We start from the raw sequence: 14,586 nt of genomic DNA, 5'->3' as shown, positions 1-14,586 counted from the left end.
AAAAAAAAAAAAAAAAAAAGGACATGGGGAGCCAGGAGGTGGTGGCATACACTTTCAGCGCTCAGGAGGCAGAGGCAGGCCAATCTCTGAGTTTGAGGCCAACTTGGTCTACAGAGCCAGTTCCAGGACAGCCAGGGTTAAACAGAGAAACCCTATCTCGACAGGGAGAGGAAAAAAGGTATATGGGGAAGGCAGTTCTTTAGTTTCTACTACAGCTATCTAGGTATACAAAATAAACGTGTTTTCTTTTAAACAACAAAATAAACAAAAGTTACTTGGCTACTAAACTACAATAAAATACTACCTCACATCCATTAGGATGACTACTACTCCCCAAAGAAGTTTTAATATATGTGTCAAGTTGTTAAAAAAAAATACATGTAAAGCTTTTATTCAAACAAAAGTAAAATGGTATAGCTATTGTTTAAAACAGCATGATATATTCTCAAAATATCAAAAATAATAATTACCATGATATTCTACAGGACCAAAAGAATTTGACAAAAGAATAGACCCATGCTCATCACAACATTCAAATTGCTAAAGCACAGAAATAGCCCATTAACAAATGAGCAGAATATAGCATATACAAGCAAGTGAGTGTTATTCAGCCTTAAAAAAAAAAGGAGGAAGTTCTAGTATATGGTACACATAAACTTTGAGGACATTGTGTTATATAAGCCAATCATCAAAACAAAACAAAAAGCTGTGTGACTACACTTACTTGAGATAATTAGAAGCACCAAACCCACAGGCAAAAAGTAGAATTTTAATTGCCAGCCACAGTAGAAAAAACAGATCACTATTTAATGCATACAAAGTTTCAGTAGGGCAAAATGCACACAGTTCTGATGACAAATGCTCAAACATATTAATATTTACAATATCACTGGTTCATATACTTTAAAACAATAAAGAGTAAATTTTATACATTTTATAAGTGTTCTAAAGTTATCAGAGAAGTTACATTGTCTCAAAATTTTAAAGGATAATTCATAGTTGTTTCTTAGACTTCACAATGTACTTAAGCATTTAAAGGGATGTAATCTGCTTTTAGTAAGGAAAACCTTGACTTTTTCAACCACACCTTAAACATAGCTATACATATCTATCTTTACTTCCTCCTCATTTCTTAGGACAGGAATGCATGTGTGCGTGCATTAGCATATGTGGTGTAGGTAGATTTATACATGTAGAGAAGTATGTTTAGAAGTCAGAGGCTTGTTTTCACTATACTCAAAGCTTGTCAATTATGCTAGCCTAGCAGCCAGCCTGTCTCTTACTCCAGTCTTCTTAATACTTACATGGCAAGTGCTATATTCACCAAGTGTTTGCCACAGTCCCCTGCTTAACTCCTTCTAGTTATTATTTTTCATTCATACCTCATTGTCAAATTTTGAAAAGGTTCTCAATTTCCTACTTTTCCCTACACTCAGGTGTCTTGCTTCAGAACCTTGGCAATGACTTGGCCTAGAACACTGTTCAAATATCAAACTGCTTAATCCCCAGCAACATTTCAGGATTCACCCTAGTTTTACTCAGTTATACCAATTTTCCTACTATGCACTAGATTTCTTTTGAATAATTTGGTACTCCTCTGTATTCCCACTGTATACCAAGTATAATTCTATCTCAATAATTAAAAAATCTGATTCTGTTCTTTCTGAAGCATTGAGATATAAGTCTCAACCATCTTTATACCCAAAACATAGCACCTGATGATTAATATTTAAAATAAACAGAGGTCATATTTAAACAATCTTGCTTTCAGGAGTTATAAATTAATAGCAGGCACATAGATGGTTGAATCTTCCTCTAACTTCCCTATTTATCAACAACTGCTAAGGGCACAAAAACATTAAAAATTCAGAATCATGTATATAGTTACCTACTTACCATTAGACATCTAATTTTTTGTAGAGGTTTGGAAGTATTTGGTTAGGGGATATATAAGTAGACATGTTCCAATCTCTAGATACAGTTTAAAGTTGTTCCTTCTTTTTCTTTTTTAATTCAGTTTTACCTTTTTTATTTTAAGCCTGAAAGGTATTTTCAAATAAAACAGTGTAGGGCAACTTAAGACACAGAATAACCTGAACCAAGTTATACTTACATTCGGCTAGCTTCAATGTCCTCAGACTGGGGTTCTCCTGGTGATCTGTAAAATGTAATTAAGGAAAAATATTAGTGAATTCCAAAAAAGGTATAGAATTATAAGTAAGGAAGACAAACTGGAAGGCAAGACTTAAATTCTAATGAAAGGGTACTTTAAAAGATTTAAAACTGAGGGAAAAAAGTAAGCAGATCATATAACACATTTTAACAACAAATTTTAGAAACCTCAATGTTTAAAAAGAAAAATTAAAATCATTATATTTAGATATAAAATTAGTATAAGCCATAATTATTTACAAAGTCAAACACGTATTAAAAAACAAAACTGTTACTTTCTATTAAGTTGGGTTGTGGCATTCATAGTCTTGAAATTAAATGAAGTATCTGCAAAATAACCTGAGCAAACACTAATATGTGGGATAATCACCTTTATTTTGAAGTGATATTATACTGAGAGATTTGTATTCATTTATACACTGTCTATGTATTCAGAAAAAGCAAGGATAAGTACTTTCAGGAAAAACCATATTTCCCTCAAAACCTAAAACATTACAAAAAAAAAAAATCCCTTGAAAAATACCTGCCAATTTCTGTAGTAGACAATTTAAACTCAAATATAACAGTGCTCATAAATCTTTAAGATATTTAAATGCTCATTCTAATCATAATTCCTGTGGTTGTATAAGGAAACTAGATTTCCCTAAAAAGCACTATATGCCGTCAGCATGTACATGGAGTATTATGTTTGCTAGATTGTAGGCTAGTTTTAGTTTTAATAGCTGCTGGTTATTTTCTTTATTTTTTAATATATTAGCTAATATAGAAAATACATATAAAACACCAAAGAGTATCCCATTTTTATTGGGTGGAACATAAGCCAATTTTCCCTATTATGAGCATCTGGTTAAAGAACAAATTCCATTGATGCACACAGCAATACTTCCCTATGATTCCTGTCATCAGAATGCTAAACCAGGATTTAGCATGAGGACAGCCTGTTCTACATAGTGAGACACTGCCTCTCAAAATGAAAAAAATCTGTTACCCTATATATCTTTACTGTGAGACAATCAGTGTTCTAAGGTGAATTTATTTTAATACCTATTTCTAATGCTTTAAATTCCCAAAAATAGGTTAAGAAAGAAAATAATTTAAATTTTCAAATCTGTATACAAAGACAATCTGTGAATTTACTACTGACTTTAGACTTTCAAGTTAAAGACTTGATTTGTAAATTTATCACTGACTTCAGACATTCAACTTAAACAAACAAAAAGTTTATAAAAGGCTGATTGTGGCTCATGGTTATGGGAGATTTTTTAAAGCAATGACCCCTAAGTTAGGGGATGAAGAAGAGGCTCACTAGTTAAGAGCACTTACTGCTCCCAGAGAAATCAAGGTTTGCCTCTTAGCACCCACGCAGCTGCTCACAACCATTCCAAACTCCAGTTCCAGGACTGATGCCCTCTTCTGGCCTCTGTGAGTATCAGGTGCACATGTGCCTCTGGTACACACATACATACCTGCAAGTAAAACTCACACACAGAAAATTCAAAAACAAAAAAGAATCTTAGCTGGGCAGTGGTAGCGCACTCCTTTAATCCCAGCANNTGGAAGGCAGAGGCAGGAGGATTTCTGAGTTCCAGGCCAGCCTGATCTACAGAGTGAGTTCCAGGACTACACAGAGAAACCCTGTCTCAAAAAACCAAAAAAAGAAAAAAAAAACCTCAAACATTAATGTATTCATTTCTTTAGTGTCAAAGAAATTTCACTTCTTCGCTAGACTTTCAAAATAATACTCATTACAAATCATTTAGATTCCAAGTCAGTGACACACACACATAGAGAAAAAGGAAAAAAGGTTCGATTAAAAACAGACCCCCAAAGCTCAGTTTAGATTTTCTTAGTAGTTTATTTAGATTTTCTGTTTATCACAAAATTACATAACTGAAAATTGTAGATTGGCAGTAATATCAAATAAAAAATTCTCCACTCTCTTCCCCCAGGAAACAAGCAAATATCACAGAAATAATGATCTCCACCACCCTTAAGAAACTACCAAGATTGTTTCCAAACTTGTATCTCATATCAAATGGCTAGAAGAATTAAAACATGATGGTAGCCCATGCACTAGCTAACTCATTTTAAAATGTGTCTTTCCAATATCTCATATATTATTAAAACTGTGTCATAAAGCTGACTTGCAAAACAAAAACAAAAACCTGTTAGCAATGAGGAAGCCAAATTAGAAGCCTCTAAACAGGTAGGAAGCAAAGTGTTCTAAATGTACAGGAAAAGAGAAAAATTTAGAGAAGGTTAAGAATGATGAGAGAAAAAAAAATTACATCAGAAAATGTAAGATAAGAGATAAGAACTATATCTCAAGAGAATATTATAGAACTGCTGCAGTTTCAAGACCCTAAAATGAACTATAGAACAAACAGATTGTCAAATGGCCAACTACAACTATTTTCTCATTTTCTGGTTGCTACAGAGTATGTGAATGCCAGTAACATAATACCAACCAAGTATTTATACTAGACTTCTATTTAATATTTACAAATATTAGAGTGAGTTATTAAGCACCATTAAGCCAAACTAAAAATTTAAGAAACCCCAGGAAGATCAGAGTAAAAATAATCTAAAAAATTATTATTATTAAATTATACTCTTCTTGGTCTCTTAGACATAGTATAGCGGAGGCTGCTCCCATTCAAACACAATTTTAGTCAAGAGAAAAATATATAAATACAACAAAAACATGTTTTTGATCATTGCGTACATCTAAATGTCTATGCACAGACTATTTTAATAATATTCTAATTAAGTTACCAAAATATATCTTAAAACTTGAGTTATCTTTCAAACCACATAGTATATGTAACACCTACTAATACTTATAAAACTGTTCTTTGGCTCTTAAAATGCTAGCTGTTTCTTTACTGACAATACATTTGAAATAAGAATCCAGTACATGCTCCTAATTTTACCAAATTCAAAATACTGAACCAACTAAAAGTTGATTAAAAAAAAAAAAAAAAACCACTACCAACCCAAGACTGACCCAAGTTATGCTAAAGTTTGCCAGAATATTAATAAATGAATGAATGAAATTTGAAACCTGAAACATACCTAGTAACATTGGTGATGGAAAAGGTCTTTTAAAAGTATCAATTTTAGGTATTAACTTTAAAGACAGAAAATGTAATCACAAAACAACTAATCTGAACACTGGAACATGACCTAGTAAATCCATCCTTTTAAGTAGGTAAAGGTGCACTTTTAACTCCACTGTATCTCTCTAGGAAAAAAAGTACACTAGTTTTACTACACTGTAACTTCTGCCACATAAAATATTAAAAATAATACTTAAGATATTTTCCACATATCTCTTAAAAAGTCCATACTATAATCTTCAAAATTCTTAGGAAGTATTTTCTTATTAATCTATACAGAAAAATCTATACAGGTCTTTGGTGATTACTTATCTTCATGAACTGAAGGGTAAGTAAGAAATGCACTATAATAAATATCTGAGAAAGGAGGTTAAATGAAGACATGGCTCCGTTCTTAGGTCTTTTATTCTTCGCAATATTCCTGCTACCTATGCATTTTTGTCATTTTTATAGCACATAATTCATTTTACAATGACAGCCTTTCTAAGACTGTAAAGTAACATTCAAAATTACCTTTTACAAGCTGTGGCCATTCGGTGACATCAGGGTGATAACAGCTTTGAGTCACTGATTAAAAACAGGTTGTCACACCAGTCTAGCTGCTAACTTGATCTGAACGTAGGTTTAATAATTCTAATAAATTAAACAAACCTTTAGTTAGAACACTAGCATAAACCCAATTCATTGTTCAAGTCATAATCTTCAAAGCTTTAAATCAGTTGTCAATATAAAATTAGAAGAATAATTATCACAGGAAAACCTTTATGAACTAGTCTTCAGTATACTGTTTTTTTAAATTGTCCCTTCATATGAGAAAATGAGGTATATTCTCAATCCAAAACCCAAAACTACTCCAAAATCCAGAATGTTTTAAATCATCATGGCAGCAACTCAAAAAGGGTTAGATTTAGGAGTATTTCTGATTTTGAATTTTCAGACTAGATATGTTCAAACAGTAGTCTATAGGAACATGCCAAAATCTAAAAAATTCTTAAATCTGAAACATAATCTGGTCCCAGGCATTTCTGAGAAAGATAATAATCCCTACTTTTCAATGTAGTACTATATGGTTCACAAAATACAAGAATCAACTGTACCCTTATATTCCACTGAATTTAGTTCTACAAGATCAAAATAGACACAATGAATAACAATAAGCAGCCTCAAAGTGATTAACTGACTTGCCCAAAATTTTGCAAATAATGTTGAAATTAAGACCCAAAAACCAATATCAGCTAAATTTCCACTAAGTATTAGAATTTTGCTAAGGTTTAGTTTTGCTTTACAGTGTTTTATAATTTAAATACATACAAGTAAGCAAAAATGTAGACTATGTAGTGTGGCAGTAATTAGAATGAAACTGATTTAGTATCAAGAGTCTTTAACTAATGGGAGAAATCAGCTACCAAACAGGCAAAATCTTGATAAAAGTTTTACACACACACACACACACACACACACACAGAGAGAGAGAGAGAGACAGACAGACAGACAGACAGACAGACAGACAGACAGACATTATTTAAGTAGTATAATCTATCATTAACTTTTAGACCTTTGGATCTATAAGAAAGTATTCATTTTCAACCCCACTAAGACTCAATTCTAGGAAGTAATATAGCAAAATATGAATGAATATCCTATTATTCACATATCTGAACTATCATATGTGATTTTAAACAAATCTGATTCATTTCACAGCCCTCCTTATCATACTATACTCCTGACAAAATGCCTATACTGTTACGGTTTTATCCAATTTTCCCCCAAAATCCTCTTCCACTGATCTATAGACATAGAACAAATTTAAATGAGCTTAAAACAAAAGCAAAAGGAGTATGAAGAGGAAAGCCCCTTCACAGGTAACATCCTCAAATTGACAAACAAGATGGCTGAAAGCATGGAATCAGAACCCAACTTAAAATAGGAAGGTAGTGAGAATCCCAAAGGAATTATTAAAGCATCAATGTTTGAACCCATATTATTGCTAGAGTTGCCCCAAGTATATACATAAACAAATTCAGGGGATCCCAATAAATAGAATTTATAATCCCTGCTAAGAAATAACCCAATTTCCCAAATTTCTCTATCATAACTATTTATCTTCTTACTAAGAACCTAGGCATCACTTAACTAGCAAGGGAGAGAAATAACATCCTTGAAATAAATGTGGTCCATGGCATAGTTCTCTTAGTTTCTCGTGAAACTAACAGCTTATGTGGAATTATGTGAATATTGAAATGAATCTAACTTCTAACTTATAAATACAAAAATAGCACAGCTTAAATAAAATCAACTAATTCATTAAAGAACTATATATACCCTTAGGATTACTAAGTCAAGTACTCTCCACTAGTCTCTTCTTTATCAGGTTCAGTGTTCAGCTCAACAGTTTCCAAAGACATTCTAAGATTCCACTCTCCATGATCACTTACTATAGGGAAATCTTGGACAAGTTACATAACCTCTCTAAACCTCAGTTACCTTAAAGCAGAATTAAAACCCTAGTCTGGGTTATCATAAGAGTGCCTTATATATGTTTGCAAATAAATGAAAGAGATTTTTCATACCCACAGCCTAACAGCCAAGTCTATTTCCTTTATCTTCTTGTTCATATTACTTTATGTCTCATAATACAGTAAACTCACATATATCCCTCACAGTCTACCTGGTAGTATACTCAGCACCTAAAGATTCTTTAAAAATGACAGGCGCCCAAATTTACTGAACGCATTGTCATTATACTAGCCGTAATATTAAAATAATTCATGCAATATGAATTTCAAAAAATAAAATAGAAACATACCATATTTCGCCAAACTTCTGAGGAGCTGGTGAACTCTAAAATCAGGCTCTTAGAGATTTTTAACCTAAAATATAAAACACCTCACTCAATTCTTTTAACATAAACTGGATAGTCTTTCAGAAAAAAAAAATTTACTCAAATTCATTATAAAATAAAAGCCAATTTATCTTCAAAATATATCGAAAGACAAATTACCCTACTCCTATTGCCATCAAAAGTTCAGGGTAGCTCTGTAAGCTGTGAGCTGAATATTTTCTAACTAGGAAAGCCATGTTTCCCATCTTCGTGTACAAAAAGTAACGTTCCACAATCCCTTAGCCTCCTTAGGAATGAGCTGGAAATGTATTAAAATTGCTCACAACCGGGCGGTGGTGGCGCACGCCTTTAATCCCCGCACTTGGGAGGCAGAGGCAGGCGAATTTCTGAGTTCAAGGCCAGCCTGGTCTACAGAGTGAGTTCCAGGACAGCCAGGGCTATACAGAGAAACCCTGTCTTGAAAAACTTAAAAAAAAAAAAATTGTTCAAATACCTCAAACCCCTTCAGATATCTACAGTAATTCTGCTTTCAGTTAATCTCTACATAAAAAACTTCTGCTATATAAAACCTAGAATTGCAACCATGGCTAAGTCCTCTGACCTTTCAGTCTCTCAAGAGTGTTAAGTTGTTGAATTAGAGAAAATGTATTAAAAGAATATAGAAGCTTTCCTGGCACATAACAGGGCCCCGTTACTCAACTAAATTACTCCATGTCTATCACAACTCTTTACAAATAAACAATAACAATGAACTCATTACAGAGCTTAAAACAAGCTCTCCTATGATTTCAAATTTGTGTTCATAGTTCATTTATAACTTGTCTTGAGTATTTTTCAGCCTTTAATGTCTTTTAATCTATTTTGTCATAATAAGAACACCTAATCCCATGGATTAAGCAACTACAAAATAAATAAATCTGCGAATTATTTATAGGTAAATAGGTTGATAGGTAGGTAGGTAGGAAGGAAGGAAGGAAGGAAGGAAGGAAGGAAGGAAGGAAGGAAGGAAGGAAAGGCAAATGGATGGGTTGATAAATGATGGATGGGTGGATGGGCGGATGTATGGACAGACAGATTAATAAATTGATACAGGGACTGATTTGAGATGGTCTCACTATATAACCTTGGCTGGTCAATAACTTGCTATGTATTCTAGGCCAATCTTAAATTCACAGGAATTGCCTGATTCTGTCTCCTAAGTGCTGGGATCAAAGGTGTGTACAACCACACCCAGCCTTGCATTAGCTATTTTAAATAAAGCCAATAAACACTGAGTTTAGAGAACTGAGTTTCAATCTACAACAAAATCACTTGAGGAAATCTATTAAAATATACCTACTAGGCAGGTATGGTGAAGTACATCATAATGTCAGTACTGGGGAGGTAGAGGCAAGATGACCAAAAATTCAAAGACAGACTTGGCTATGCAGTAAGTTCTAGAATAGCCTAAAATAATTTGAGAACATGTCTTAAAAAAAAAAAAAAAAAGAAAAAGAAAGAAAAAAAAGAAAAGAAAAGAAAAGAAAAGACAAGACAAGACAGACAGATGCAAGCTTCTCTACAGTAATTCTGATTCAGGGCAATTGGAGTACATGAATTTGTACTTTGAACAAACTTCAAGAGATTCATACATTCCATTTTACCTCTGTACTTAATATCATAAACACACCTATTTTTAAGACCCTATCTTTGGCATTATAACTTCCAGCTCCCAATTATCAAAGCTATACACCATTTGAATATCTCAACATCTAAAGTAATTTTAAAAAAACTTTTGAAATCTCAATTATCCTCACACACCCACATACACACACCCAAAACATTCTATTCTACATATTTTTATGTCACCAATCTCATTGTCCTAACAGAAAAATCTCGTGTCATTTTCTTCCCCTATTTCTATTTAACCTAACCATTATTTGCAAGTCTTCAAATTATTCACTAAACAGATAGCAATTCAATTTTGAGTGTATATTGGTAGCTAAAAACATCATGGTCTCCACAAAGATAAGATCTATCACATACTAGTAAATCCTGTGGCATAACAGTAGGATTCTCGTTCCAATGACACAAACCAGAAAAGTTCAAATCATCCTGCCAAGTATAATATATTGCTCACTCACTGCTACCAATTCCACCTCAGGAATCTCCCCGCAGTCCAACAGTATCCCTAATAATTCTCTAGTGGCCTTTACTTGCTTTCGGAATATAGCTTAATCTCTCCATCACAACATGTAAAACTATATTTCCAAACCCTGCTAGTATACCCTTCCTTCCAGACTAGACAAAACATTAAGAGAGTATGTCCTTAATTTTTATACTAAATGCTTTAAAAGGTTTATAGAATAAAACAGCTCACAGAAGAAAAAAACTTGGGTAGTAAATGCAAGGCTAAGAAACTTCAATGTTTCAAAAGACTATCAATGTCCATTTCCTTACCAACCAGTCTAACTCAAAGTCACACCTGGAAAAATTAGCGTTAAAATTCTTTTTTGTAATATTTCATCTTTAAAGAAAGAATCCATTGCTTCTTTTCCCCATATGGTCACTAAGATTGTTGTGATACAGTCTTGTCATTTTACCTAATTTCTCTCTTACCTATTTTGACAGAACTATCCTCCTAGAAATTAGAATTTGATATCTCTCATATTAAAAAAAAAAAATCCCTATGCCTTCTCAATGCTGTTAACATACATTTCAAACTTTTCTTTTTACATATTAACTGAGGTCCTTGTCATATGGTCACATCCAGTCATCCAAACATTACCCATATATGATGACATCCTGAAATATCAATCTCCCTTGGTTATTGTACTCTATCATATTTTAGAAATCTCTATTTCTGGTCTTAATAATTTTGCTTCTCAGGACATTCCACAAGAAATGTTTTCCTGTGCTCTGCAATTTCCATCCTCTCTTTATCTATAAAAGCCTATTTAAAAAACAAACAAAACTATTCTTCCTAAAACTTTAGAGCACCCCAAATGAACAATGACAATTAAGGACTGAGAATGACAATAACACTAACAATGAGAAAAATCAGAACCTTCACATATTACTAATAAAAGTATTTCAAAGGAATATAAATATATAGCCACTTTGAGAAAAGTTTAAAAATGCCTCTAGTTTTAAATAGTTGCCATATTTCCCAGCCAACTCACACCTAGATATATAATCAAGAGAATGCTATATATTTACAACAAAAGTTAAATCCATACATACACACACACACACACACACACACACACACAGAAAATACCATAACAACCCAAAATGAAAGCATACCAAAGCCCATATACTGATGACTGAACAGATAATCAGTCATTAAAAAAGAAAAAAGTATAGAGTTTCTTTTCTTTTAAATTTTTTTCTGTAAATTATAAAACACACAGAAAATTGCTTAGCATACAGCAGGCCCTGGATTTCAAACTCCAGAACTTAAAAAAAAAAATTTAATTAAAATTGTTAAATTGAAGCATGTAGAAAAAAATCATAAAACTCTTATCATTTTACTAACCACTCAGAATTAAAGCAACACAAAACATGCCATTTGATATCATTATTTAAAATCTATCTATTCCAAGTACTAGTAAAAGATGCTAGAAACAAAAATGTTCATTCACTGGTGATATAGTATGTGTTGGCAAATCTAATTTACATAAAATTTGCCATATCTAATCAAGTTAAGGATATATACTATTTTCTAACAACTTCATTCCTTTAATTTTCCCTAAAGAAAACCTTTTACAAAGGAAGTATAAAAATGATGAGCAATATAGGAAGCAATCCAAAATACTCATAGAATACAATACTATTTAGTTATCCATATACTGTAATACCACAAAAGATCTGTGTCAACATACACATCTCAAAAACATAACATAAAACACATAAAATAAAAAAATAAACACATAAACTGATGGCAAGTATTACAAAACACATCTATAAATTCTTAAGCATGATATCTCACTTATGCGCAAAGGTCATATTTAAGTACAAAACAGGAGATATTCAAGAACCTCAAGAAATCTCTTACATGGATAAGAAGAGAGGGTATTAGGAATTGGAGGAAGAGATTAAGTTTCCACAACAAAATCAAAACTGTCATCATTTATATTCCGGGATGGTAGGTAAGTAATTATTGATGTACTATTAAATGCTTTAAATATTTTATAACATGTTTTAATAAGAAAACAATCTGAATATACAATGTCTAAGCTAAAAACAAAACCCAACCCTGAGACTATGGAGAATTCTGTGACACAATCTTGCCAATTTATGAAAAATATCTTAATAAGATAAAAACGTATGGCTCTTGAGATTATCTCTCTGAGAAGAATAAAGCCATACAAGCCTGACACTTGAAAAAAAAAAAATCTCTGGGATTAAAGATAAAAATTGAGAGACCTTAATCTACCTAACTATTCTCTGATGTACACACACACACACACACACACACACACACACACATCACAGCATGGCACTCTCATGACCAAATACACATCATACAACACATAATGATAATAATAGTAATAATAATTCAAAAGATTAAGATAAAATATAAAGGACTAAAGGACTAGAAGAAATGTTCTCTGGGTTTAATGCCAAGAACCCGGCCCCCTCCCCAAAAAACTATTATTATAACATAATTTTAAGCACAGAATAGGTGTCTAAATAATTAAGCTATTATATCTTGACCACTAAAAAGAGGAATTAGTATCAATTTTTAAAAGACCTTCAGAAGGTCTTTGATAATTGTCCAGGCCAATCTAGTACTGCTTAATTCTGCTTACCTTTAAATCCTCAAGCCTAGAGAATTATGTATTATCATTCATACATATTTCAAGAGCCTACAGCAGATATCCTAACCCGGACCTGAACAATCTAGAAAGCAGTTCATTCATTTCAACATTTACAAATGCCTGTATCTGCAGAAGGGAAAGGAAAAGGGGTAAGGGGAGAGAACAGTGAGAGAGGAAAGAAATGGGAGACATGAGGATGGGGGAGGGGGAAAGAGGAGAGAAAGATGGAAAAAGGGAGAAGACAGAGGATACAGAATACAAAATGTGTACACAAATAAACATTTACTGTTCTCCCAGAATCTTCAGTATAGGAATAGACATCTAATTTCAATTGGTTAAGCTACGTGCATATATCTGTTTTTAAGTTCACCTCTTCCCTGTGTTTCATTTAATTCAAAAAAAAAAAAAAATGGAGTAAGAGAAATTTTCAGAATGTAGTAGAAAGATTATCTATACAAAGTTAAATCAGACCAAAACAATCTTTCATTTTTAAAGCAACATAAAACATAATGTACCAACCAGTAATTATACATGATGTTAAGTACAGATAAAAGACTAAAATTAGCTCAGTTCTCCTACTATGCTTAAGGGCTCTTATTTTAAAATTATATAGCCCAATCTGTAGAGGAAAGAATATTCCTCCTTTAAGTTCCTAAACTTTTATATAAGTTCTTATTCCCATCTCCAGCCTACAATCCTGTACAATGTTACAGATCAGTGAGAAATAGTACAGAGAGGATGGAGAATGGAACAGCATTTACAAGTGGAAAAATTTCATTTGTTTGAAACTAAGGATTTGGAATTTCTTAATGTATTTTCTATCAGTAACACATGATATACAGTCAGCTCACTTCAAAAGTGAGGACAAAAACATATTCTCTAATGAGGCTTTATCTGAAATAAGATTTATCTATTAGTACACATACTCTACAACAGGTACTCAAAGAACAACATTTTAAATTACCAAACAACACATTTAACAAAGGCAAATATTAATTATCTTTATTTTTGGCATATTGTATGCTTAGCAAATGTATCTACACAGAGGGGCATAGTAAATAGAAATCTTAAGGAGGAAATACTAATAAATTGAGGATACTCTACTTCCCACTAGGCATTATTTTTCTAAAAAAAAAAAAAAAAAAAAGAAAAGAAAAGAGGGACTACGCAGTTCATCTTTTCCTTTCCAAAAACAGCAGTATGATTCACAGCTGATACTAGGTAAAGTGCTGAACCTATAATGAGAAGAAATTCTTACAGTGCTATCAATTAATGAAAACAAGGAATGAGTTTCAGAAAAGACAAGAATTCAAGGAAATAACAAAATATAAAGTTTGTTCATACTAAATGGTACATTACATGGTTAGTTTCTTTTAATTTCTCCTATATTGTCCATATCTTCTATGTTTAACTAGAGGTATTAGCATTTATTTTACATCACAGATTATACAACTAAATTAATTATGGCCATGGTTTAATCCACAATGGTATCTCTAAGACTAGTTTTTCATATCAGAAAGTCCATTAGAAATTTTAAGTAAATAGCCATCTCTTTTATTTAAAAAAACAAACAAAAAGAAAACCATGTTTTTGTTTTAAAAAAAGAAAAAATTTATCACATCAAAACACTGTTGTGCCAGGCAGTGGTGGC

At 32.4% G+C, this 14,586-nt stretch overlaps 1 protein-coding gene across 5 annotated transcripts in view; it reads right to left on the bottom strand.

The window, feature by feature from the left end:
* Ube3a (ubiquitin protein ligase E3A) overlaps positions 1-14,586 on the bottom strand; it is a 77,525-nt gene that overhangs the window by 56,837 nt on the left and 6,102 nt on the right. For 2 of the 5 annotated variants that reach the window (XM_021204765.2, XM_029531664.1), the window contains exon 2: positions 2,114-2,158. In XM_021204765.2, coding sequence (XP_021060424.1) covers positions 2,114-2,115 — 2 coding nt within the window. In that variant the 5' untranslated portion in view covers positions 2,116-2,158. Of the gene's footprint in view, positions 1-2,113; positions 2,159-5,804; positions 5,925-8,097; positions 8,162-14,586 lie in introns of those variants that run through there. The other 3 variants (XM_021204756.2, XM_029531657.1, XM_029531662.1) reach the window with 3 other exon arrangements.

Source organism: Mus pahari, chromosome 1, assembly GCF_900095145.1.
Source record: "Mus pahari chromosome 1, PAHARI_EIJ_v1.1, whole genome shotgun sequence".
NCBI classification, from domain to species: Eukaryota; Metazoa; Chordata; class Mammalia; order Rodentia; family Muridae; genus Mus; species Mus pahari.
Note: the sequence above shows the minus strand (reverse complement) of the source record. Positions and strands in the feature narration are given on the sequence as shown.